This window comes from Schistocerca nitens, chromosome 3 (assembly GCF_023898315.1).
Source record: "Schistocerca nitens isolate TAMUIC-IGC-003100 chromosome 3, iqSchNite1.1, whole genome shotgun sequence".
In the NCBI taxonomy this organism is placed as follows: domain Eukaryota; kingdom Metazoa; phylum Arthropoda; class Insecta; order Orthoptera; family Acrididae; genus Schistocerca; species Schistocerca nitens.
In genome coordinates, this window is record NC_064616.1 from 41,116,502 (window position 1) to 41,140,887 (window position 24,386).

A 24,386-nucleotide genomic window follows, 5' to 3' on the forward strand; every position below is an offset into this window, starting at 1 on the left:
TAATGCACAGGTATTTCACAACAACACCATTTCTACATCTACATATCTACATATATACTCTGCTAGCCACCAAGCGGTGTGTGGCGGAGTGCACAATTCGTGCCAAATTTATATTTCCCCCCCTCTGTTCCACTCGCGGATCGCTCAATGGAAAAACGACTGTCTGAAAGCCTCAGTACAAGCTCTTATTTCCCTTACCTTTGAATGGTGATCATTACGTCATTTGAAAGTTGGTGGTAATAATATATGGAAGATTGGATTTCGGAATTTAGTGTGCAGCCCCTTCTATTTAGCGCATCGTCGATCTGCAAGTGTGTCCCACTTCAAACTTTCTATGAGATTTGTAACGCTCTCGCAATGGCTAAATGTACCAGTCAGTCAGGAATCTTGCCACTCTTCTTTGGACCTTCTCAATCTCTTGAATGAGACCCAACTGGCAAAGGTCCCATACAGACGAACAATACTCCAAGACTGGATGAACTAACGTATTGTAAGCTATTTCCTTTGTTGAAGGACTGCATCGATTCAGGATTCTACCAATAAACCACAATCTAGAGTTTGCCGTACCCGTTACTTGTGTAATCTGATCATTCCATTTGAGATCATTTCAAATAGTCACACCCAGATACTTTACTGATGTTACCACTTCCAAAGACTGATGATTTATTTTGTGCTCATACATTAGTGGGGATTTTTGCCTTGTTATACGCAGTAGGTTACACTTACTAATATTAAGAGATAACCGCCAGTCATTACACCACACATTTATTTTCTGCAAATCCTCATTGATTTCTTCACAACTTTTGTGTGATACTACTTTCCTGTAGACTACAGCATCATCAGCAAACAGTCCAAGGCCGCTGTCAACACCATCAACCAAATTGTTTATGTAAATCATAAAAAGCAGAGGACCTATTATGCTGCCCTGGGGCACACCTGAAGTTACTCTTGTTTCTGTTGAAGTTACCCCGTTCAGGACGACATACTGCACTCAGTCTGTTAGAAAACTTTCTATACAACCGCATATGTCATTGGATAGACCGTAAGCGTGCAGTTTTTGTAGCAAGCGACAGTGCGGAACTGAGTCAAATGCCTTTCGAAAGTCGAGAAATATGGCATCAACCTGGGAGGCGGTATCTAGAGGCTGTTGTATACCACGCACAAAGAGGGCCAGCTGTGTCTCGCATGACTGCTGTTTCCTAAAACCATGCTGGTTTCTGCAGATGAGCTTCTCAGAGTCTAGAAAGGTCATTATGTCTGAATTCAAAATATTTTCTATGATTCTACAACAAATCAACGTCAGTGAAATTGGCCGGTAATTATGTGCATCCGATTTTCTACCCTTTTTATAGATTGCTAAGACCTGGGCTTTCTTCCAGTCCCGTGGAACTTTCCACCGTTCCAATGATCTCTGATAATAGATGACTGATAAGAATGGTGCTATATTTGTAGCATAGTCAACATAAAATCTTACGGGGATACCGTCTGGGCCAGATGCCTTTCTGGCGTCTAAAGATCTTAGCTGTTTTACAATCCCAGATACACTAAACACTATGTCAGCCATCCTTTCGTTTGTTCGGCGAAAGAGGGAATGGTGCTGCAGTCGTCTATCGTAAACGAGTTTTTGAAAGCTAGGTTTAGAATTTCGGCCTTCTGTTTATCATCAGTTACATTACCTGTACTGTCAGCAAGAGAAGGTATTGAAGTATTTGTAGCGTTCATAGATTTTACGTACGACCAAAATTTTTTGGGGTTATTTTTAGAATCTGCAGATAAAATATTGCTTTCAAATTCGTTAAAAGAGTCTCTCATTGTACTTCTGACAACTGCTTTCATTTCGCATAATTTCTGTTTGTTAGCGGGGCAGTGACTACGTTTAAAACAACTGTGCAAAATTTTCAGCAACTTCCTAATATGTTTGTTGTACCAAGGTGGATCCTTTCCCTCCCCTATACTTTTGCTAGGCACACACTTCTCTAACACATGGTGCTAGGTTAACTTCCTCAAAAAGATCAGGTCTGTTTGTCGCCAAGATATCTAAAATGTTCCCATCTCGAGTTGGTTTTCTAACCAATTGCTCAAAGTTGTATGTTGAGAGTGCTCCTAGGATAACTTCACACGAATCTTTGCTTCTGCCCCCTGTGATAAACGTGTAATTTTCCCAGTCAATGGGTTCTAGATTAAAGTCTCCACCTATAACTAATGGATAATTTGGGTATTTGCTTCCTATGTACTCAAGACTGTCACTGAAACATTCTACGACGTTTGTTGTGGATGCTGGTGGTCTATAAAAACATCCTAATACAATGGTCAGTCCTTGTCTGATTGACAGCTTTATCCAGACTATTTCACAGTCCGACGCAGTAGTGATCTCAACTGCGTTTAAACAGCTTTTAACTGCAATGAACACACCACCTCCCATAGCATCAGTCCTATCCTTCCTAAACATTGTCCAATCAGAGTTCAAAATTTCACTGCTTTTTATGTCCGGTTTCAACCAGCTTTCGGTACCTAATACAATATTGGCATTGCTACTGTTTATTTCGGAGATTAACTCTGGGATCTTGCTACAGACACTTCAACAATTTACTAACATGAGATTAAGCATATTTAAATCCTTTGGGATGACCTGTTTAGGCAAACTAACAATTTTTACAGTTGGCACACGCACATCAGTGTCATGAACTGGTAATTTTTCGGGCCAGCGGTTTATTTCCCATGGGGAGGAACCTAATCTAAAAAAACCCCATGTGCACGACACAAGTACTGTGCTACACATGTAGCTGCTTCCTGTGTGTAGTGCTCCCCTGATCTATCGAGGGGCGTCCAACAACCTTCCACCCCATAGCGTAGGTCAAGGAATCTACAACCATTTTCATCACAGAGTTGACGTAGCCTCTGGTTTAGATTCTCCACTCCACTCCAAACCAGAGAACCCCGGTCCACCCTGGGTACGATGCTGCAGATCGTCAGCTTGGCTTCCACTCCTCAAGAGATGGAGGCTGCCTTCACCAATTTAGCCAGCTGCCGAAAGGACCCAAGGATTTCCTTGGAACCCCGATGACAGGCATCACTGGTGCCGACATGGGCAACAATCTGCAGCAGGCTGCACCCTGCATGCTCGATAGCCGCCGGAAGAGCCTCTTCCACATCCTGGACAAGGCCACCTGGCAAGCACACTGAATGAACATTGGACTTCTTCCCCACCCTAGCCGCTATGTTCCTGAGGGGCTCCATGACGCATCTAACATTGGAGCTGCCAATAACTAACAAACCCCTACCCCCATCTGCCTGTCCAGACCTTGCTGAAGGAGCAGCCACTATTCTGTCAGAAGGTGCAGTCTCATCCGGCTCAGCCTCCCCCCCCCTCCCCCCCTCCCAGCATCACATAGCACACTGAATCTATTAGCAAAGTGCATGGGATTTGGCAGGAGCCTGCTTCCCCCGTGCAGCCTTCGTCTTGAGGCTCAAGACATCGACACAGTCTGCCACCCACACTGAGGTGAGATTGGGCCAGCCAGCTCAGTTGCACCTGAGGTCGGCTCAGTGACAAGAGAGCTGTGACATCCCCCCCTGCACATCCTGTACAGCAGAGGCTGCCCCATGCACCCCATCCTCACCGCACCTCAAGGTGGCACTCTTGTTGACTGTGGCCAACAAAGCTTCCAGCTGCGTTTGGACTTTGGCCAACTCCCCTCCATCTGCACACAACAGACACAGTCCCTATCCATCTAGCTAATAACTGAATTACTATAAAAATACTTAAGGAAACCTACTGTCACATAAGGTTAACAGCTACACTCTAGTTGGCAGAAAGGACACTCAATAATGAATATAAAAATTTATGGTAGGAGCGAGATCTGGTGCTTATTTTCCTGCTAGGGGCTATTTAGTGAATACTAAAGAATAAGACAGTGACCTACAGTAAACTGCCAGGGGCTATCTAGTGAATATTATAAATGAATTAAATGACCTCCGGTAAGCTGCACTTACTGATTATCCCTCGTATTTGTAATTTAAACAAGCATTTACGTGCACGCGAAAGTGACACAATAAAGCTATAAAAAATGCTACCTTAAATGTACCGAGTCTAAATGACACTAATAAACATAAACACTGGGTATTGTACACTGACAGATGCAGGTACAAAACAAAACCTTTAGCTAACAATAAGAGTGTAGAATGTGAAGCACAAATACGAATTCTACTTATAGGAACCAATGGGCTTGCAGTACACGATCACTAAAGCCCACAACAAGTTCGACAGATAAGGCTCAAACCATTTCGCAGTATTGCTGGTGACACCGTAATATTCTAATTTACTTAGGAGAATGCTTTCCTACATAGTTTGTAATTATATGTGACATTTGTTTGAGTACAAAATCCTTTTAGTGTTAAAATTTGTGTATCATGGTCTAAAAGATCCTTCATCCTTTTACTAACAGAATTGAAGAATCAATAAAAGTACTGTCTATAGCTGTGCTGCTGTTCCCCTACACCCTAGTTGGAAAAAACACAATCTGCATCAGATCATATGAATTTAGGAGATCTACCAATATCCTTTTTCTTGCACCATCATATACAAAATTTATATTGAAGTCACCACATGGAACTATTTCTGGTACTTCCTATAAAGTGAATCAAGAACCCTCTATAGCATGAGCAGAAATGCTCTGAAGTCAGAGTTACGGGACCTATAAACAACAACAATAAGAAGTTTAGTTTTACTAAATTCAACTGCCCCTGCACAACATTCAAATATCTGTTCAGTGCAGTGCCATGATACGTGTATGGACTCAAATGGAATACTGTTTTTCACGTTCATGGTTCATGGGCAGCTGAGAGCTGCCCCAAGCGAGCCAGCAAGTACTTCAGGTGGACTCAGAGTGAGACTCCCGAGTGCAAATCTTCAACATCACGAGCGCACTCTGGAGATCGATACACAGAGCTAGATGCTGCCGCAGTCCACTGGTCGATGAATGTCCCGTGACAACAGTTGGCAACTGCCACTTCACTGCACTGCAAGTCGGACCCACACCAGCCTTCCAGTGCTGATGACACACCGCTTTACTGGGCCAGCTGTGGTGCGATGTTTTGGAAGATGATCGTGTATTACTGCCTAATAAATATGTTATTACCAATCATCATTCTCGGTGCTCTTGAGTGGGACTAGGTCCTCACCACTACATCTCACCCTACATTTGATGACTGTAGTAGTGTAGGTCCAGACTCGTATAGGAGTTTTAAATTACAGTATAAACAATAAAAGGATTTTGTCTGTGGGAGGAAAAAATTCAATCCTTAGCTGCACTGAAGAAGCAGACATCAATGAAACAAATAAACTGATCCAAAAGACTAAAACATGTTTACAACTTCATGACTGATTACAAGCAGTATTAGATACTTCATATCAGTGTGTGACAAATACTTAGATGGAATGAACACAATGTCAGATCAGCATAATACACTAGAAGCAATTTTTTTTATATTCTAGTCAGTGTTTCACAAGAAATTGCTTTTAACAGGGTGGCTTACATTGAAAATGCTTAGGATCTGTGTTTATTCAGTAACATGTTTGTTGGCATGTGGAAAATTATGAACAGCAATAGAAACTGTTGGTGTGAGAGGAATGACTAGCTGCCTACACAGAAGTAATCTGAGCCAATAGCACGTTTCCTATGTATTGTAACACAAATAGGTTAACTACAAAATTGCCAACAGGCCAAAATGGATGATATACAAATTTTTCTGCAAGGAAAAAGAATACTATTGCATTTTCCAGGCCTTATATTAGTTTACAGAAGAGTACATCAAAATCATGAGAATACTAGTAAATTCTTCTGCACTCAATAGCTCTTACAGGAGTGACAGAATGCAAGGAGACTACTGCATACGTATGAAAAATTCTGTTACATGCAAACGAAAATATGGATTTAATTTAACAGAAGAATACTTGTTGAAATAAGAATAAAAAGGTGTAAATCCGGAACCCTTGAAAAACTAACTTCGTGACAAACTTCTTGCAAATCCTTTTAAAACATCATAACATGAAATGTATTTTTTATAATAGTTTCACAATCAGATGTTTGTATGAATAGCCAACTACGTAATGTAAGCCCCTTTGGTTTTAATCAGTATCAATGTGAGATTCTAACTAAATTTAAATTAATGACAGGAGATTTATAAACAGAGGTATTGCATTTGAAGATAAAAATGGATGGAATGCAATAACCACCAGAGTAATTAAAGAAGTGCCAAAGATGTTATCAGCATCCCAAACTACAACAATTAATTACTCAAATGAATGAATTGTTCACCAGGGCAATAAAAGCACTGTCTAAGATAATAGTAGAAAACCCGACTATAACAATTAATCATTTGACTACGTAATCTCCCCAGAGGTTCTAAAGCAGATTGTTCCAACTCTCCCACATGGACAGTGGGTGACCACAATCACCCACAGACCCCACCAGGTAGGTACAGCTGGTCAGCTGCTTCTCATGCAACCCTATTGCACTATGTTCACACCTTGTTCCATAGTTTGCACATGACATCTGTCACTGATATAATGAGCCATTTGAATAACTTAAATATGACACTTTAAGGGAATAATTTACGATTATTAACATGGGCAAAAAATTAATGTGTTTATGTAAAAGCTCCTTCTATTTGAAAGGCAGCTTCTTATAGAAAAGTTGACTTATTTTAAATAACTCATTGCCATAGTTTCTTCCAAATACACATTTAATGGATTATCACAAAAACACTCTACAGCTTTGTCAAAGTTCTGAGGGGGTGCACACAGACAGTCTTGTGAAGTACTTTTGAACACTATTTCTGAAAACTGTCTTGAGCAGCTAGTTTGACAGCCCACATGTAATGAAAATGTCTTAGACATTGTAGCTACAAACAGGCCAAATCTTATCAATGGCATCAGTATAGAGATGGAGATTTGTGATCATGATATCATAACAACTATGGGTATGGAAGTTAATAAATTAATCAAGAAGGCTAAGAGAGTGTTTCCTCTAGAAGGAGCAGATAAGCAGTTGTTAGCATCTCACTTAGATGATGAATTGCAATCATTTAGTTTCAGTATGATGGACATAGAGGAATTATGGACAAAGTTTAAGCAGATTGTAAATTGTGCTCTAGACAAGTTTGTGCGTAGTAATTGGATTAAGGACAGAAAAGACCCTCAAGGTTCAGCAACAAAATTCAGAAAATGCTGCAGAAGCAAAGGATGTTCCACACTCAATTCAAACCAGAGTGTGCAGGTGATAAGTAAAAATTAAAAGAGATTCACACATCTGTGAAAAGATCTCTAAGCGAAGCATACAACTACCACTGTTACATCTTAACAAAAGATCTGACTGAGAAACTGAGAAAATTCTGGTCCTATGCAAAATCGCTAAGCGGGTCTAAGGCTTCTATTCAGTCACTCGTTGACCAGTCTGGTGTGACAGTTGAAGATAGCAAAAAAAAAAGAGGCCAAAGTTTTAAATTTCATATTCAAGAAATCATTCACACGGGAAAATTGTACAAACATACTGTCATTTGATAATTGCACAGAGTCCCATATGGACAACATCGTACTAAGCATCCCTGGCATGGAGAAACAACTTGAAGAGTTGAAAGCAAATTAGTCACCAGGTCCTGATGGAAAACCAATTAGGTTTTACAAAGAGTACTCTACAGCACTGGCCCCTTACTTAGCTTACAATTACCATGATTCTCTCACCCAGACCACGATCTGAAGTGATTGTAAAAAATGCACAGAAGGAAATAAGAAGAGTACAAGAATGGACCTGCAAAATTACAGACCAATATCCCCAACATTGGTTTGCTGTGGAATTCTGGGCTTATGTCCATGAATCAGCATGGTTTTAGAAAGTATCAATCATGTGAAACTCAGCTTCCCCTTTTCTCACTTGATATACTGTGAACTATGGATGAAAGCCACTAGGCACCTCCCATATTTCTACATTTCTGAAAAGCATTTGACACAGTATCCTTTAATCTGAGCTGGTGCAGATCCCAAGCAATACTCAAGAATAGGTCACACCAACATCCTATATGCATTCTCCTTTACAAAAGAACCACACATGCCTTCCCTACCACAATCCTTACACACTCATTCCATTTCATATTGCTTTGCAGTGTTACACCCAGATATTTAAAGGGCAGTCGTCACCCTGCCTGTGCACAGTTGAGATAGTTACCAACCGTGCACAGGCTGGTGTAAATTGCACTGAAGATGACCCCATCACCAGTTGAAACCGGTTGGTGAGAAAATAAATAATGCGATTGTGACTGTCATTTTGAATAATTGATTATAAGTAAACCAATCACTGTTATCTCCACGCAACTATGTTGTCTAAAAATTTCAGACATGCTCCACAAAAGTGTGTTAGGACCCTTCTTGTTTATATTGCGCATTAACGACCCAACAGACAATATTAACAGTAACCTTTGAGGGCACTGTCCAATACAACTGAACACCAAAGCTTTAAAAGACAGATGCAGTTGTGCACACGTACCTTTGTGTGATGGGAACGGGACTGAGTGCTCGAGTATTTGACAGATGGGGGAAGCCGTGCCAGCCATGCTGAGCTGGACTCTGGGTTGAGCCACACCTAGGACATTGTGTTCGCCAGGGGAAGATGACACGGCTGTCACTTGGCCCAGCAGACTACAGATTTCACACTCCACGATTAGCTGACAGCAAAATATGAGAAATGACACAGCTTCAGATAAGGCAGCATGTGAACTCCCGTTTTGGTGCAGCATCTGGGAAAACCAGGCACACCTGGCCCATAGAGTGGAACACAAAAGGGGTTATCTTCCATGATGGAAATGAGTGACCACAGTACCCACTAAATAAACCTAAATTCAATAAAAACTGGTCCAAGACAATTACAGGAAAATCAACAGCACCTTTAAAAAGAGAAAAGTATGTCAAACGAGTGTGTGAAAAAGCACCATACCATCAAAACCAGTAGTTTTTAAGTTATTCATTATCAAACTTTTTACAAATAATATTAATTTCAGCAATTGCTTGGGTGAGCTTTATAAATTTAGTGTCAATGGATAGGGCATGTGGAACTGTATCAGAACATACTATTAAATTTCTTGTAAATAATATATATTTACACTACACGCTGGAATACATATTCCAAGCATAAAAAGTCAATTCTACACAAAATACACTGCTGGGGGAAGAAAATTAGCGTACCTGGAAAGACGACATTGATTTTGATCTGATGGCAGCACATGCCTCCTGGGGGGATAGTAGATTTACTGATATGGTTCCCGTGCCATCCTCCAACAGACAGCATAGTAGCATAGCTACCAGAGCACCCTCTGTGTCTACCCTTCAATAGGTAATGTTCACAGCCAGAGGGTGCAGTGTGATGGAAATGGGTGAAGCAAGTTGGTAACCAGGCCACAGAGATCCACTTGTGCTTCCTAAACCCAACTGAACAAGATGGAATGGGAGGTTCTGGATGTCCACGCAGCATGGATGCCTACCAGTACTGTCATAAGGGCAGCAGTGGCAGATTGTACACCTACCACAGCACGGATAAGACGGCTTGTGAGCCCAGACATGTGAACACGAACTGTTGTGAACTCATTATTAGTAGTAGGACTAAAGGTATGCATACCTCTAGCCCACCTTCCAATCGTGCCACAATATCCACGTGCATGACTTGGCTGGTGCTGTCAGAGGACACTTTGAATATGAAATTGTGCACCATGGTCTTCAGCAATGAACACAGATTCTGCCTGTATGCAAGTGACGGTTGCTTGTGTGTACGATGTAGACACGGTGAGTGGAGTCGTAGAGTGCATTCATCCGAGACATACTGGCTCCACCCCAGACCCATTCTTTTGCTGTTCTTGCAACGAGAAGGTGATGTGTTGGTACAACAGGATAATGCTCACCCACACTACCCGTGAGACTCAATGTGTTCTGCAATATGTGCAGCAATTTGCCTGGCCAGCACAATCTCCAGACTTGCCTCCAGTCAAGCATGTGTGGGATATGATGGGATGAGAAGTGACTCAGGCAACACGTTAACCAACAGTTCTTACAGAACCACATGAACAGGTCGATCAGGTGTGGCATAATGTATCGCATAACAGTATTCGCCATCTGTACAATCCCATGGAGGCTACACAATGAACTATTATGGTTCTTTCGGCAAGGGTCAATACCAGGTACCTCAGAACCACTTGTGCTAGTGATCTGTAAATGTAATCATTTCATATATTCACTGTTTTAACAATAAATCTTGAGTGAATTGGAAACATCTAAAAAGGTGTAACAATTTTTTTCCAGCACTGTTGTTTAACGAACAATGAAAATAGTGCCAGCATATTAATTTAGACTTGACATGTAGGTGTATTTATTTCTATTTGTTTTTTATTTTCTAACAGAAACATAACCTAAAGTAACTATTACACTGACAAAACTTGAATTATTAAGTAAAATAATGGACTCGGCAAAAAATTAAGGACAGCACAAGAAAGCTGAGAAAATTTCCATTTAATATGATGTATTGCACATATGTATAGAGTAAGATAAACAGATGTTAAGTATGTATCGTAAATGCATGAGGGCGAGATTTCCTAACAGCAATGCAAGGGCATAAAAGGGCAGTTGCCATTTAGCTTGCGATACTAAAAAAAAATCTTCAGGCATATAGTAGTGGGGGCATGTCAAGATTCAGTGGGTTAGCAAGTGACCACACACACACACACACACACACACACACACACACACACACACACACAAAAGAATAAGAAGAAGAGCGAGCCTTTTGAACTTGTGATTAACATTGCGTGGTTAGTGTGGAACTTTACATTTGAACACATGTAGCGGAACAAAGAACAATTATCAGTAGTTTACCAAAAGCAATCATTGGTTGACGAGGTATACAGCTCTGGTTTATTCATTAACAAGCTTCAGTTCTCTCGTTATGTTTATTCAACTAATAAAAAGAATCAATAAACATTGTATATCAAAACTTTACAGAGTTGTAAACATTATTTCTCACTGTGGAGTAAAACCCTGCTTGCATTTTATCAATTTATTGAACGACAGTGTGACTATTTATCAGGATATTGTGAGAAGTGCACTGGTTGTTTCCTAGATGTTCATAAAAAAAAGGGACCACATATTTCGAAACACAGTAACAGTTAAACCAATATTTATGATTTTCTTTCATTACTACAATTTCTTTAGTATCTTTTTTGTTGATGATGCAGTTATGTGTAGTGAAATACTATCCCAAAAAAAGCTGCACAATAGCCAGTCAGAATCCTGATAATATTTCAAAGAGGTGCAAATACTGGCAGTTTGTCTTACAGTTCAGAAATAAAATTGTACATCGCGTAACATTACTCAAACATGTGGGATCTACACCAAACAACAGTATTAACTTGATCACTGGGATCACTGAATATATGCAAAAATAAGGGCAGCCCAAATGGTTGCAGGTTCGTTTGACTCTCCCATGAGTATTACAAAATGTTAACAAACATAAATTCGCAGATGATTTTAGATTGATGCCAATTTCCCACAAAAGCTTACTTACAAGATTTCAAAAATCGATATTAAGTGAAGAATCTAAAGAGACTCTTCATTCCCCAATGTATCACACCCATAGGGATCATGAGGACAAAATCAAACTAATTACAACACACACACACACACACACACACACACACACAGGCATTTAAATAGTCATTCTCATTCTTGCCACACTCCATACACAACAAGAAGGGGAAGAAATGCCAACATGTGGTCCATTTCAGCTGATAAAACCGCAACAGCTGCAAGAAATTTATTTAGTTATCACTCAGGCACAACTAGTTTTGTGACCATAAAGTCACATCTTCAGGTGAAGAACAGGTGAACTTATATAAGATACAGAGTTTACAATTAAAACTTACCTTAGCTCAACTATATCAAAGTGCTGCAGTTTCAATTGCTATTTGAGGACTATGGACCTTAAATTTTTATTAGATCTCCATGAGAGAAAATAATAGACATCCCCTACCTTCCTCTTTGAAACTGGCAAATAAAATACACAGCCGTCATCAATAAAATGACAGAGGGCATGAGGCTACTGAGCACGCAGATCATGTGCACAGAGACTGCCCAGGTATTCATATGTGAAATGGGAGGACCAACATAGCAATCCGGTGGCCACAAACACATGTAATCAATAGTAGGACCGAACAAAATTGAGAAACTAACTGCATAACAGCACAAGAAGATAGGGGAATATCTGTACAGAAGCAAAATCTGGAATCACTGTCACGAAAAACAGTATAATTGATGAGTAGTATAAAGTATCTCAACACATTTACAGTAGCATATGTAATTTCATTTATGTGTGAACTACGAGGGTTGTTTTTTAAGTAAGGGCCATTCGCGCGTATAGTCCCGTAGTTTGTGCGGACGCCGCAACAAGCCACCGCGCCACTTGCCGGCATCCTTCCCATTCACACTGATGCAAGTTGCCACTCTGTAGCTGACGTGTACGCATCGCTGTGCTACTGTATAATGTTTACGATTATTGAATCACCCGCCGCGTGTGAGATACGGTCAGTGATACGTTTTTTGACCGCGAGAAGCCTATCAGCTGCAGAAATTCATCGTCAGTTAACAGAAGTTTATGGCTTGAATGCAATGAGTGAAGGTAAAGTGCGTCAATGGGTTAGAGAGTTTAAAAATGGCCGTCAAAACGTCCATGACGAAAAACGCTCAGGCCGGCCCTCTGTGATCACTGATGATTTGGTGGCTGCAGTCAAAACAAAGATTCGTGAGGACAGAAGATTCACAATTTCCACTCTTTCTTTGGAATTTCCACTAGTTTCAAGATCGGTTTTGTACAAAATTGTGTCTGAAAACCTAAACTTTAAGAAACTGTGTTCTCGGTGGGTACCCAGACTCCTCACAGAGGACCACAAAGGGAAGAGATTTGCCACTTCATTTGACTTTTTGATTCGTTACGAGGAAGAAGGGGATGACATGTTGAGTCAAATTGTCACTGGAGATGAAACCTGGGTATCCCAAATCACTCCCGAAAGCAAGCGACAATCGATGGAATGGCGACACACAACCTCACCCGTCAAGGTCAAAGCCAAACAGACGCTGTCAAAGCGCAAGATTATGGCAACTGTGTTCTGGGACTGGCGCGGTGTTTTGCTAGTGGACTTCATGCCACGAGGAACGACAATCAACTCAGATGCCTACTGTGCAACTCTAAAGAAGCTCCGCAGAGCAATTCAAAACAAAAGGCGCGGCATGCTGACAAAAGGAGTTTTGCTCCTGCACGATAACACTAGGCCTCACACCTCTCAAAAGACTCGGGATTTGATTGATTCTTTTGGCTGGCAAGTTTTGGACCATGCACCATACAGCCCCGACCTTTCTCCTAGCGATTTTCACCTTTTCCAGTACCTGAAACACCATCTTGGCGGGCAGTGCTTCAATGACGACGATGAAGTGAAAGCGGCCGTGAACTATTGGCTATCGGAGCAGGCAGCCGAATTCTTTGAAGAGGGAATTAAAAACTTAGTTGTACGGTATGACAAGTGCTTAAATAAACAAGACAACTATGTAGTAAAATAGGTAAAAGTGTGCAGAATCAGAAAATAAAAGTTGTTTTTACAAAAGTATTTGTATCTTTTTTTAAAAATAAAACGGCCCTTACTTAAAAAACAACCCTCGTAATCCACCACCTTTGAGTAAAGAAGTAAAAAGTAAAATATGAAAGCAAACCGTTTACGGAAAATTGGTAAAAGGTCTTAAAGAGGCATAGGTGTGTTCAACTTGGAAACATGTCTTAAAAACTGTGGTAAAATTAACGAAAATTGAGGAGAACTATAACACCGTCCTCACACCCAGCATATCGTTGCACAATCGTCAGGTGACAATTTTCAGCTATATTTTTGTGTGTGTATATATATATATATATATATATATATATATATATATATCCACCCCCCCACCCCCCAGCAAGAAATAGATGCTGCATATCGCCAAATTGCGAGTTTATTTACAGTCAAACGTATTGGCACTTACATTCTGTCTCGAAAAAGTGCATCTAAATTTTGGGATCAGCAAAACATGTCAGCACATACATTCATTTGGCTCTTTACTTTATGATGTAAATTTAGAACTGTGTTTTAACCCAGGAGAGACCACACTCTGCTTCTTTTGCATAATATTGTTTTCCTGCACTTGTGTGCTATTTTCCTGTGTACCAAAAATGAAGTGCATATCGGCAGACTTAAGGTCACATTTGCCTTTGGGTAAAATGGTAGATATGGTCATAATCATCACATATTATAAGTTTCATAATTCAACAGGACTGGGTGAGATTCAGAGCTGATTTATCATGTTACATAATGCTTGATAAGACACTAAAGTCAATAATATAATTTTCTCCTTTCCAGAAAATTTCGAAAAGGGGATAAATTACGTAAATCTCCATTCCTGACAAATCAGCAATTCCATACTGATTTATCTGTATATCTGGGCAAAGATTTTGTGATGTTAATGAATATGCATCAGGAAGAAATAAATTAACTCACTGTTGATTCTAATGATAAGGAACCTAGGCTATCTGAGAGGGGAAATGGAATTGAAAAGGGAAAGAAAATGAAAAAACAAAGTAACAACACAAACAAGTAAAGAAGGAATATAAGAAAAATGAATAGGCAGTCAAAAAAAGCATGCACATCCACATCAACTGGTAAGAGAGAAGTGTCAGCTAGAACATCTATGTACAAGTATTGCTCCAGATGCCAAGGAAGTATAATGAGATCATAAGCGAGACTGAAGCAAGGGAGACGTTTCATAGATTCTTCATCATGTACAATATAGAAAAGCAGTGCCAGTATTTATCTCCACTTATTAAGAGGCACCTAAAACAAGGTCTTCAGGTGCACAGTCACGAACAAAAGTGCAAAGAAGTACTTTCTCCTGAAAGATGGATGTGAAGTTCAAACGTGTGTATGGTTTTTCCTTACTACTTTTAATGTATCAGAAACATTTGTGCAATATGTACAGAAGAAAAGTGACAGCAGCAACATGATTTTGACTGCTCACAAGAGAAGCAGTCATCATCCAGGTGTAAGAAGATTTGAAGTAAGGGAGATATTAAGGAACCACATACAAATAATTTCCTACTATTCCATCACATTACTGCTGATTCTTATCCAGAGGTCAGAGTAACAAATAATGCGTGAAATATATAAGAAACTTTGTGAAGAGAAACAGGTTATCACTGAAAAATATTGGCTCTACAAAAAAATATTCAATACATATACCTATGCAGAAATTAACTTCTTATGCTATATTTTCTCCACCAAATGCTTAGCTCCAAAGTGTAAAACTCTATTTAGATTGATGCACTTAGATTCATAATGACGTTTTCCCTTAGCACTATAATAAACAAAAAATAATGGTGAACCAGTAAGGACTACTATTAAAGATATCAACATCTGACAGCTTATTAAATGTATTCTTTAGTGCTGTAGGGTTTTATCAACAAATTTACATTTTACATTTACATTTTTCATTTTAAAATACCTTCTTTCATCTTGCCTATAAAATCAGTAAACTGGAATAACACTCCTCTGATCGTCACACAGTGATGATTACATTACAATGTGAACTCATTTACATCAACTGTGCACAGAATTAAAAAAATTTGAGAACCAAAAACAAAAAATAAAGCAACCAGTGGAGCAGTATAAAAAACAGATGCTAACGGTCAGCCACTTAAAAGAAGATAGGACCTACATCCTAAAATGAAATACAACCAAATAAGATCAAAAACAGAGCTAGCCAATTCTCAGAGCAATACTCTTAACAAAAATATGAACTACTATTCACAGCGAATGTGAGAACACTATTTTTATGCTGAAGTGCGAAGTAGTACAAATCAGTAGTGCAACTAGGTCAAAAATAACTATAAAACACTGCAGCATTTTGATACTGTCAAGGTAAGTTTAGTTCTAATTGTAAACTTAGTATCTTCTTTAGGTTCACCAGATTTTCAGTGGAAGATGTAGCTTTATGGTCACAAAATTAGTTGTGACTGAATGATCGACAAATTTGTTTCTGACAGCTGTTGCAGTTTTATACATCGAAATGGATTACTACAGCTGTGGTTGAGCCAGATACCAAGTGATGTATAACATGTGGTTCCAGGAAAAGTACCCACTGCCATGTACTTTACAGTGATTTACAGAATATGTATGTAGATATAAAACACATTACGCAATCAGTGATTATATTGACAACTGTCTGTACTTAACAATTATTTCAGATCATCCCTGTAAAAAATATCATCTGTCTATAACACTCTCACAAGGTGCTTACAATCATATGTTGGTACTTGCTCTTGTATTCTCATCTTACTCATAATGATCACTGCCAACCAACACTGCTCCACAAAACATGTAAGGAATTCTTTATCTGGTAGGGCATGCTGAAAAGTAATCCCAAATTTTATGTGAAAACTCCAACTTTTAAAGTGAAATAAACATTATTCTACATCTTTATTCTTCACATCTATGAATTTATTTATCAACATAGTCACCCTGGTGGTGAACAAATTTCTCCCAACACTAGCCCAGTTTATTGATACCATCACTGTAGAATGTTACACTTTTGTTGACGTAGCCACAGCCTCACCTCTGCTTGCGCTGCTTCATCACTATCAAAGTGAAGTCCTTGAAGGTGTTCTTTAAGTTTTGGAAACAGATGAAAAACAAAATGGGCCACGTTCGGATTGTATGGAGAATAATCAATGACAGTGAACACAAGGCATCAATTATTGCAGATGTCACAGGGCTCATGTGTGGTCTGTGCATTGTCATGTTGAAGGAGAGGGTGCTCCATGTGTGGACGAACTCTTCTGTGGATACTCAATTACTGCACTCTGTTTCTCACAAACCAATATAGTTATGTTACACTCCACCACATTACACGCTACAATTCATACCTATCCAGCAGCAGAGTTGAAACTTGCACCAGTGAGGCGACAGAGTCCATATGTAATACCTCAACAGGTATTGAGAACAGAATAAAAAATTCTGAGGCATTACTTTTCAGCAAGCCATCACACAATAACAGCTTGAAGAATGTTAATGTTGCTTGTTATCACTGTATCTACGCAGCAGTTTTCTGTAGTAATAATATTAATTACCTCAACCCATTGGTTCCTTATCATTCGGTTCAGTAACATGGGTGGATTTAAATCTGTTTCTCTTTTCATCGCCAACGGTTTGTAGATGCGATGCAATGACCGTATCACCCTAGTTCTCAACCCACGTTGTTTCCGTATAACATTATATGATGCTTCTGTGATGCAGCCATCAGTGCAGTATCTGTTTGAAAAAGAGAGGTGAATCAGTAATGAGAGTCAAAGGCAACATTTATCTTAAATATAATTGCTCCAGTAACGGCATCACAAACAAGGCTCTTTGCTTGCAAAAAATGAGGTAGAAGATTTTTATCTTGTGTATATCGTTGGCAGTACGTTGATTCCAAGTTTTCAACCTCCAAAACCCTCAGGATATTTGGAAACTATGCATCCTACTCAAAATGTGACCCTTACCAAAGTGAAAGGGCATTAAATTTTTTGTCAAATGACCTATTTAACTGTCAAAATTGATGCAGCAATTTGGCTGCAATCAGTTGTCAAATTTCGTTCATTCCTACCAGCTTAGCTAAAAAGTCAGCAGTAATGCCTGTAACTCCAAAACAGCTAATTCAAATGAAAAATGTCGAGCTATCAAAGTTGTAGAGCATGAAATTTCATATTACAAAGGCATCTAGTTTTTCAGTTTTAGGCTCTATTAAGCATTCATACACTTACTCAAAGTCATACACATAGTCAAAGTAATTCCATTTTGTTGTTTTTCTTTTAAACATAGGATGCACAGTTTCCGTGTAATAGGTGAAAACATGGCAAAAGTGCCAAAATTTCTTGGCTTCTTTGCCACAAAAAGTTGTCCTGAGGTTTCTGGAGGTCAAAAACTTGGATTCAACACACTGTCAACTATATACGTACACAATAAAAAAAATAAAATCTTCTACCTCATTTTTTGCAAGCAAAAAGTACCCCCTTACTAGACTATATATTCAGTTACCATAATTACTGCATAATAATAATGATAATCATTATTATTATTATTATTATTATTATTATTATTATTATCATTATTACTATTATTATTATTTCTTTACTTTCTCAGACGTTATGTCTGGTTAAAAATGGAAAGTGACGCGGACCTTGATCAAGCGTGACTTCCTTTTAACTGTACGGTATATGTTACATTGCATTTAGGAACTTTCGGGTAATTGAACATGTATCAATAATTACAGATTTCTGTAGTTGTATATATAAGTTTGGGTGCAGCTGTATTGTGTTGATGTACTGGTGGATATTGTGTGGTATGACTCCTGTAGTTGATAGTATAATTGGTATAATGTCAACTTTATCCTGATGCCACATGTCCTTGACTTCCTCAGCCAGTTGGATGTACTTTTCAATTTTTTCTCCTGTTTTCTTCTGTATATTTGTTGTATTGGGTATGGATATTTCGATTAGTTGTGTTAATTTCTTCTTTTTATTGGTGAGTATGATGTCAGGTTTGTTATGTGGTGTTGTTTTATCTGTTATAATGGTTCTGTTCCAGTATAATTTGTATTCATCATTCTCCAGAACATTTTTGTGGTGCATACTTGAATGTGGGAACGTGTTGTTTTATTAGTTTATGTTGTATGGCAAGTTGTTGATGTATTATTTTTGCTACATTGCCATGTCTTCTGGGGTATTCTGTATTTGCTAGTATTGTACATCCACTTGTGATGTGGTCTACTGTTTCTATTTGTTGTTTGCAAAGTCTGCATTTATCTGTTGTGGTCTTGGGATCTTTAATAATATGCTTGCTGTAATATCTGGTGCTTATTGTTTGATCCTGTATTGCAATCATGAATCCTTCCATCTCACTGTATATATTGCCTTTTCTGAGCCATGTGTTGGATGCATCTTGATCGATGTGTGGCTGTGTTAGATGATACGGGTGCTTGCCACGTAGTGTTTTTTTTTTTTTTTTCCAATTTACTTTCTTCGTATCTGTTGATGTTATGTGATCTAAAGGGTTGTAGAAGTGGTTATGAAATTGCAGTGGTGTAGCCGATGTATTTATATGAGTGATTGCTTTGTGTATTTTGCTAGTTTCTGCTCGTTCTATAAAGAATTTTCTTAAATTGTCTACCTGTCCATAATGTAGGTTTTTTATGTCGATGAATCCGCTTCCTCCTTCCTTTCTGTTTAATGTGAATCTCTCTGTTGCTGAATGTATGTGATGTATTCTATATTTGTGGCATTGTGATAGTGTAAGTGTATTGAGTGCTTCTAGGCCTGTGTTACTCCATTTAACTACTCCAAATGAGTAGCTCAATATTGGTGTAGCATAAGTATTTATAGCTTTTGTCTTGTTTCTTGCTGTCAGTTCTGTTTTCAGTATTTTTGTTAGTCTTTGTCTATATTTTTCTTTTAGTTCTTCTTTAATATTTGTATTATCTATTCCTATTTTTTGTCTGTATCCTAGATATTTATAGGCATCTGTTTTTCCATCTGTGGTTATCCAATATGCAATCTTCTTGTTTAGTGTGTTTTCCCTTGATTATGCTATTTTTTTTAGATTTGTCTGTTTCAAAAGCCATACTTATATCATTGCTGAATATTTCTGTTATCTTTAGTAGTTGGTTGAGTTGTTGATTTGTTGCTGCCAGTAGTTTTAGATCATCCATGTATAGCAAATGTGTGATTTTGTGTTGGTATGTTCCAGCAATGTTCTATCCATAATTTGTATTATTTAGCATGTTGGATAGTGGGTTCAGAGCAAGGCAGAACCAGAAAGGACTTAATGAGTCTCCTTGGTATATTCCTCGCTTAATCTGTGTTGGCTGTGATGTGATATTATTTGAATTTGTTTGGATATTAAGTGTGGTTTTCCCATTTTTCATTACTATGTTTAGGAACTGTATCAAGTTAGGATCTACTTTGTATATTTCCAATATTTGTAGTAACCATGAGTGGGGTACACTATCAAAAGCTTTTCGGTAATCAGTGTATGTGTAGTGTAGCGACCTTAGTTTAGTTTTAGCTTGATATGTCACCTCTGCATCTTGCAGCAGCCTTTTTGTTCTTCATTTATAATTTTGTTCTGTGTTGTATGTGTCATTAATTTCTGTGTAACGACTGAAGTTAATATTTTGTATATTGTTGGTAGGCATGTTATGGGGTGATATTTTGCTAGGTTTGCTGTGTGTGCTTGATCTTTAGGTTTCAGATAAGTTATTCCTTGTGTAAGTGTATCAGAGACTGTGTATGGGTCTGCAATGTAACTGTTAAATAATTTAGTTAGATGTGAATGTGTTGAGGTGAACTTCTTTAGCCAGAAATTTGCTGTTTTATCCTTTCCAGGGGCTTTCCAACTGTGTGTAGAATTAATTGCTCGGGTGACTTCATGTTGCAAAATTATCACTTCAGGCATTTGTGGTATCATCTTGTATGTGTCTGTTTCTGCTTGTATCCACTGTGCATGTCTGTTATGTTGTACCGGGTTTGACCATATGTTGCTCCAGAAGTGTTCCATGTCTGTTATGTTTGGTGGATTGTCTATTTTAATGTGTGTGTTATCTATTGTCTGGTAAAATTTCTTTTGGTTTGTGTTGAATGTTTGGTTTTGTTTTGTTTCCTTCTATTTTCACTTTTTTTTTGTATCTTCCAAGTCGTTTGGCCAGTGCTTGTAATTTCTGTTTCTTTTCATCTAATTGCTCTATCACTTCTTGTTGTAAGATTTCACCTAACCTTTTTCGTTTTTTTGTCTGATATTTCAATTCTTATAAATTGTGATAGTTGTCCGATGTCTTTTCTCAGTTTTTCTATTCTGATCTGTAGCCTGTGTTGCCGTGCGGGTTTCTTCTGTGTGTTGGTCGGTTCTGATCTCTGCCTAGTTTGTATATTTAGTGTAGTGATTGCTCCTATATAATCCAGTAGTTGTAACTCTTCCATAGTTGTATTTTCATTTATTTTGTTCTGTATTATTGTGTTGATAGTTGTTATCGTTGTTTCGACTTGTGGGTTATTTGGTGGTCTATGCAAGAATGGTCTAATGTCTATATTTGTGTCTTTGTGTTCTATATATGTCAGCTGAAATTTTTCTTCTATATCTAACATGTGTGTCACTTCCGTGTTCTATTTGTGCTTGTTCTGGTGGCAGTCTTAAGATTTCGTTTTCCTCTGATTGTTTAATTGATGCGTGTTGTTCTTTGTTTGTTTGCTCTGGGATGTTTGAGTCCATTACTGTATTTTCTTCTTCTTCTTCTTCTTCTTCTTCTGATTGCACATTATTTTGTTCCAGTATTTGTTGTACTTGCTGTTTGATGTTTTCTAATTCTGACTGGGGTAGCCTGTTATTTTTTATTATTACACGGATCTGATCAGCTAGTCGTTGTTCTGTTAAAAATTTTAATTCTGGGTATCTGGTAATAAATTTTGTGTATACTTGTGATCTGTATCCTGTTGTGTTGGTTCCTAAGTTTGTTGCTTGGTAATAACAGAACATGAGGTGTCGGTTAACTTCATCTGATCATCTCATCCTCTGTCTGTTTTCCTTCTAGAGTGGTTGCAGGAAGCATATCCTGCAAAACAGCTCTATTTGGATTTGAATAATTTTCCGCATGGCTAGCAGTGTCGTTACCATTGAGGGCTGGCATAGGGTTCAAGCGTCATCCCCGACCATGACAGCGCTTGTCTGAGGCTTCATTAGTTATGTCCTGAACCAACTAATCACACTAAAAGGAGGATTGGCCCTATTAGTGGTTTGTTCTTTTCATTGCCTTTTACAACTGGCAGAACATACCGGAGGCCTATTCTTTTCCTGGGCCTCCATGGGGATTATTATTATTATTATTATTATTATTATTATTATTATTATTATTTCTGTGAGAACAATCCACACGAAATTTCCTGGAAGACTGAAACCGTGCGACGGAATAGGTCTTGAACCTGGAAGCTTGTCACTTGTGGCAATGCTCTTATCACCTGAGTTATCATGGCACGACTTATAATCTGCCTACACAGCATCAGTTCTAACAGTACCCACACCTCCTACTCACCTTGCTGAACAAGCACTCATTTTTTTCAAAGAAAGTAGCAAGCTCCTTTGAAGTTTTGAAACTGGAAGACAGGAAGTTGCATAAATGAAGCTGTGTGGACAGGTTGTGGGCCATACCTGGGCAGTGTAGCCAGTAAGAGCATTACGGCCACTAAGTGCATGAAAGGTTCTGGGTTCAAGTTCTGCTCTGGGACACAGTTTCAATCCATCAGGAACTTTCAAACCCGTTCTCATTCCAATGCACAGTGAAAGAGAGTCATTCTGGATTGCTGGTGTGATAGTAGCCATAACAAAATTAGTACTACACACATATAAAATCAATTACATTAGTAACACAGAAACAAGATACAAATTATGGAAATAAGTTAAAATCTTGTAACAGGGGTGCAGTTTTTTTACAAACAGTAAAACATATTGCAACTAATTTCATTGGTTCAAATCACTATTGAAGTCTAAACAATCCTGCTTGCGGCAATACAAAGAGCAAAGAAATACCAGAAATTTTACAGGAAATTTAAACTCCTGGATAATTCCTTAATTAGTATATCCTCTTTTTGAAGAAAACATTCCAGCATTTGCCTTAAACAAGTAGAAAAATAATGGAAAACCTAAATCTGAACAGTCAGAAAGAGATCGAGTCCCACTTCTCACAAATGTGACGACACTGATTTAAACACTTGCTCAGTTTGAATACTATGATGGACTGTCCTAAGTAGCAGCAATAATTCCACCAGATACACCTACATTTCTATGTGTGTGGGGGGGGGGGAAGGGGGGGGGGCGAGGATGCAGGGGAGATGGGGGAATGTGGTATGGAATCCTCGGTTGTTACCTTTGACCTTATTATTGAACATCCTAACTCATTCATTTCAGTTGATAATCAAATACCGACAAGATGTAAGCAATGTAGTGGTTTGGAACTTGCATTCTGTATCAAGGCACAAACACATGCAATTTTGCAATGTTTATGTGACCTATAGAAGAATACAAGTTCGAAATAAGAACTACAATGTTTAGCATCCCGTTTATGTACCTACCTATTATTCAACTCCTAAAAAAAGCACATTCACATATTGTACTTTCTAACATCACTGTTTGCATTTCAAGTATTATAACTATCATAATTACATTTACAGTGTACATTAATTTCAATTATTAGCCTCTCAAATATGATTTAATACACAAATCTGATGGTGCTATGCCCCATCTGTACTGCGAACAAGATATCTAACAAACTTGACAAATCACTTGTGGGAACATGGTGTAGTGAACACAGATAACTATGTTGATTTAAGAAAGTAATGTGGATGAATCAGCATTTTCCACAGTCACTGGACAACTAAGAGCACTCACCTTGATTTCCAACTTCCATTGAACTTCTTAGAACTGCCACTTGAAGCAGCATCTACACACAATATTCCCAAAATTCTACTTTCCAACACATAGCTAAAGGAAAATTTTGCACTGTCATGGTTCTTTAAAAAACATTAGCTGCAATGAAAAATGTATCTGAGAAGTGTGGACGACAGTATCACACATTGTTCACAGTGTGGAACTGAGGTCAGTATTTGCCAACACCCTGCATTTCAGAATACAAGCTCTGTATTTCCTATTTAATTATGAAGGTATGCTTAAAGTAGTACAAGTGTAAAACAGCATTGTTTTGTATGCTTTTAAATACCCACAAATATCCACAGTATAAATTATTTCTATTTAGGTGGGCTCTTCCTATTACTGTGTTGCAACATACTTCAGAAATGTTGAAATGAAAGCCATTGTCACATCAACCAAGGTAGTTTCTCTCTGGCAAGCATCCTCTTCGAGTGCGTCAGAGAACACAGTAATTTTGCACATTTTCCCTTCATTCAAATATGATGTTACTGAATATTTACATGTGTACTTGCAATTTTATTCAGGAGGAAATTCAAATAATTAGTGTCTGTTGCAGCAGTTGGCTGGACAAAATCCAAATAAATAACGAACTTTAACAGAAGGTGCATATTTAGACCAACATTCAAATCATAATCAAAGTACAATGTCAATTGTACCAATCAAACCGCTGACTCTATTCAAATAGCTTGGAGGAAGCATTTGAAACAGTATTAGTTGGAATGAACAACTGGCTTACCAAGGCAAGTGCTTGGCTGAAATCTGCTGGGAAAGAT

General features: G+C 38.4%; 1 protein-coding gene across 3 annotated transcripts in view; it reads right to left on the reverse strand.

The window, feature by feature from the left end:
• The window catches only part of LOC126247988 (transmembrane protein 183-like), a 253,217-nt gene that overhangs the window by 69,328 nt on the left and 159,503 nt on the right, over positions 1-24,386 (reverse strand). For all 3 annotated transcript variants that reach the window (XR_007545395.1, XM_049948571.1, XM_049948572.1), the window contains exon 6: positions 17,235-17,415. Coding sequence is in view for 2 of the 3 variants with exons in the window: in XM_049948571.1 (XP_049804528.1) it covers positions 17,235-17,415 (181 nt within the window). In the remaining variant the exon portion in view is untranslated. The remainder of the gene's footprint in view (positions 1-17,234; positions 17,416-24,386) is intronic.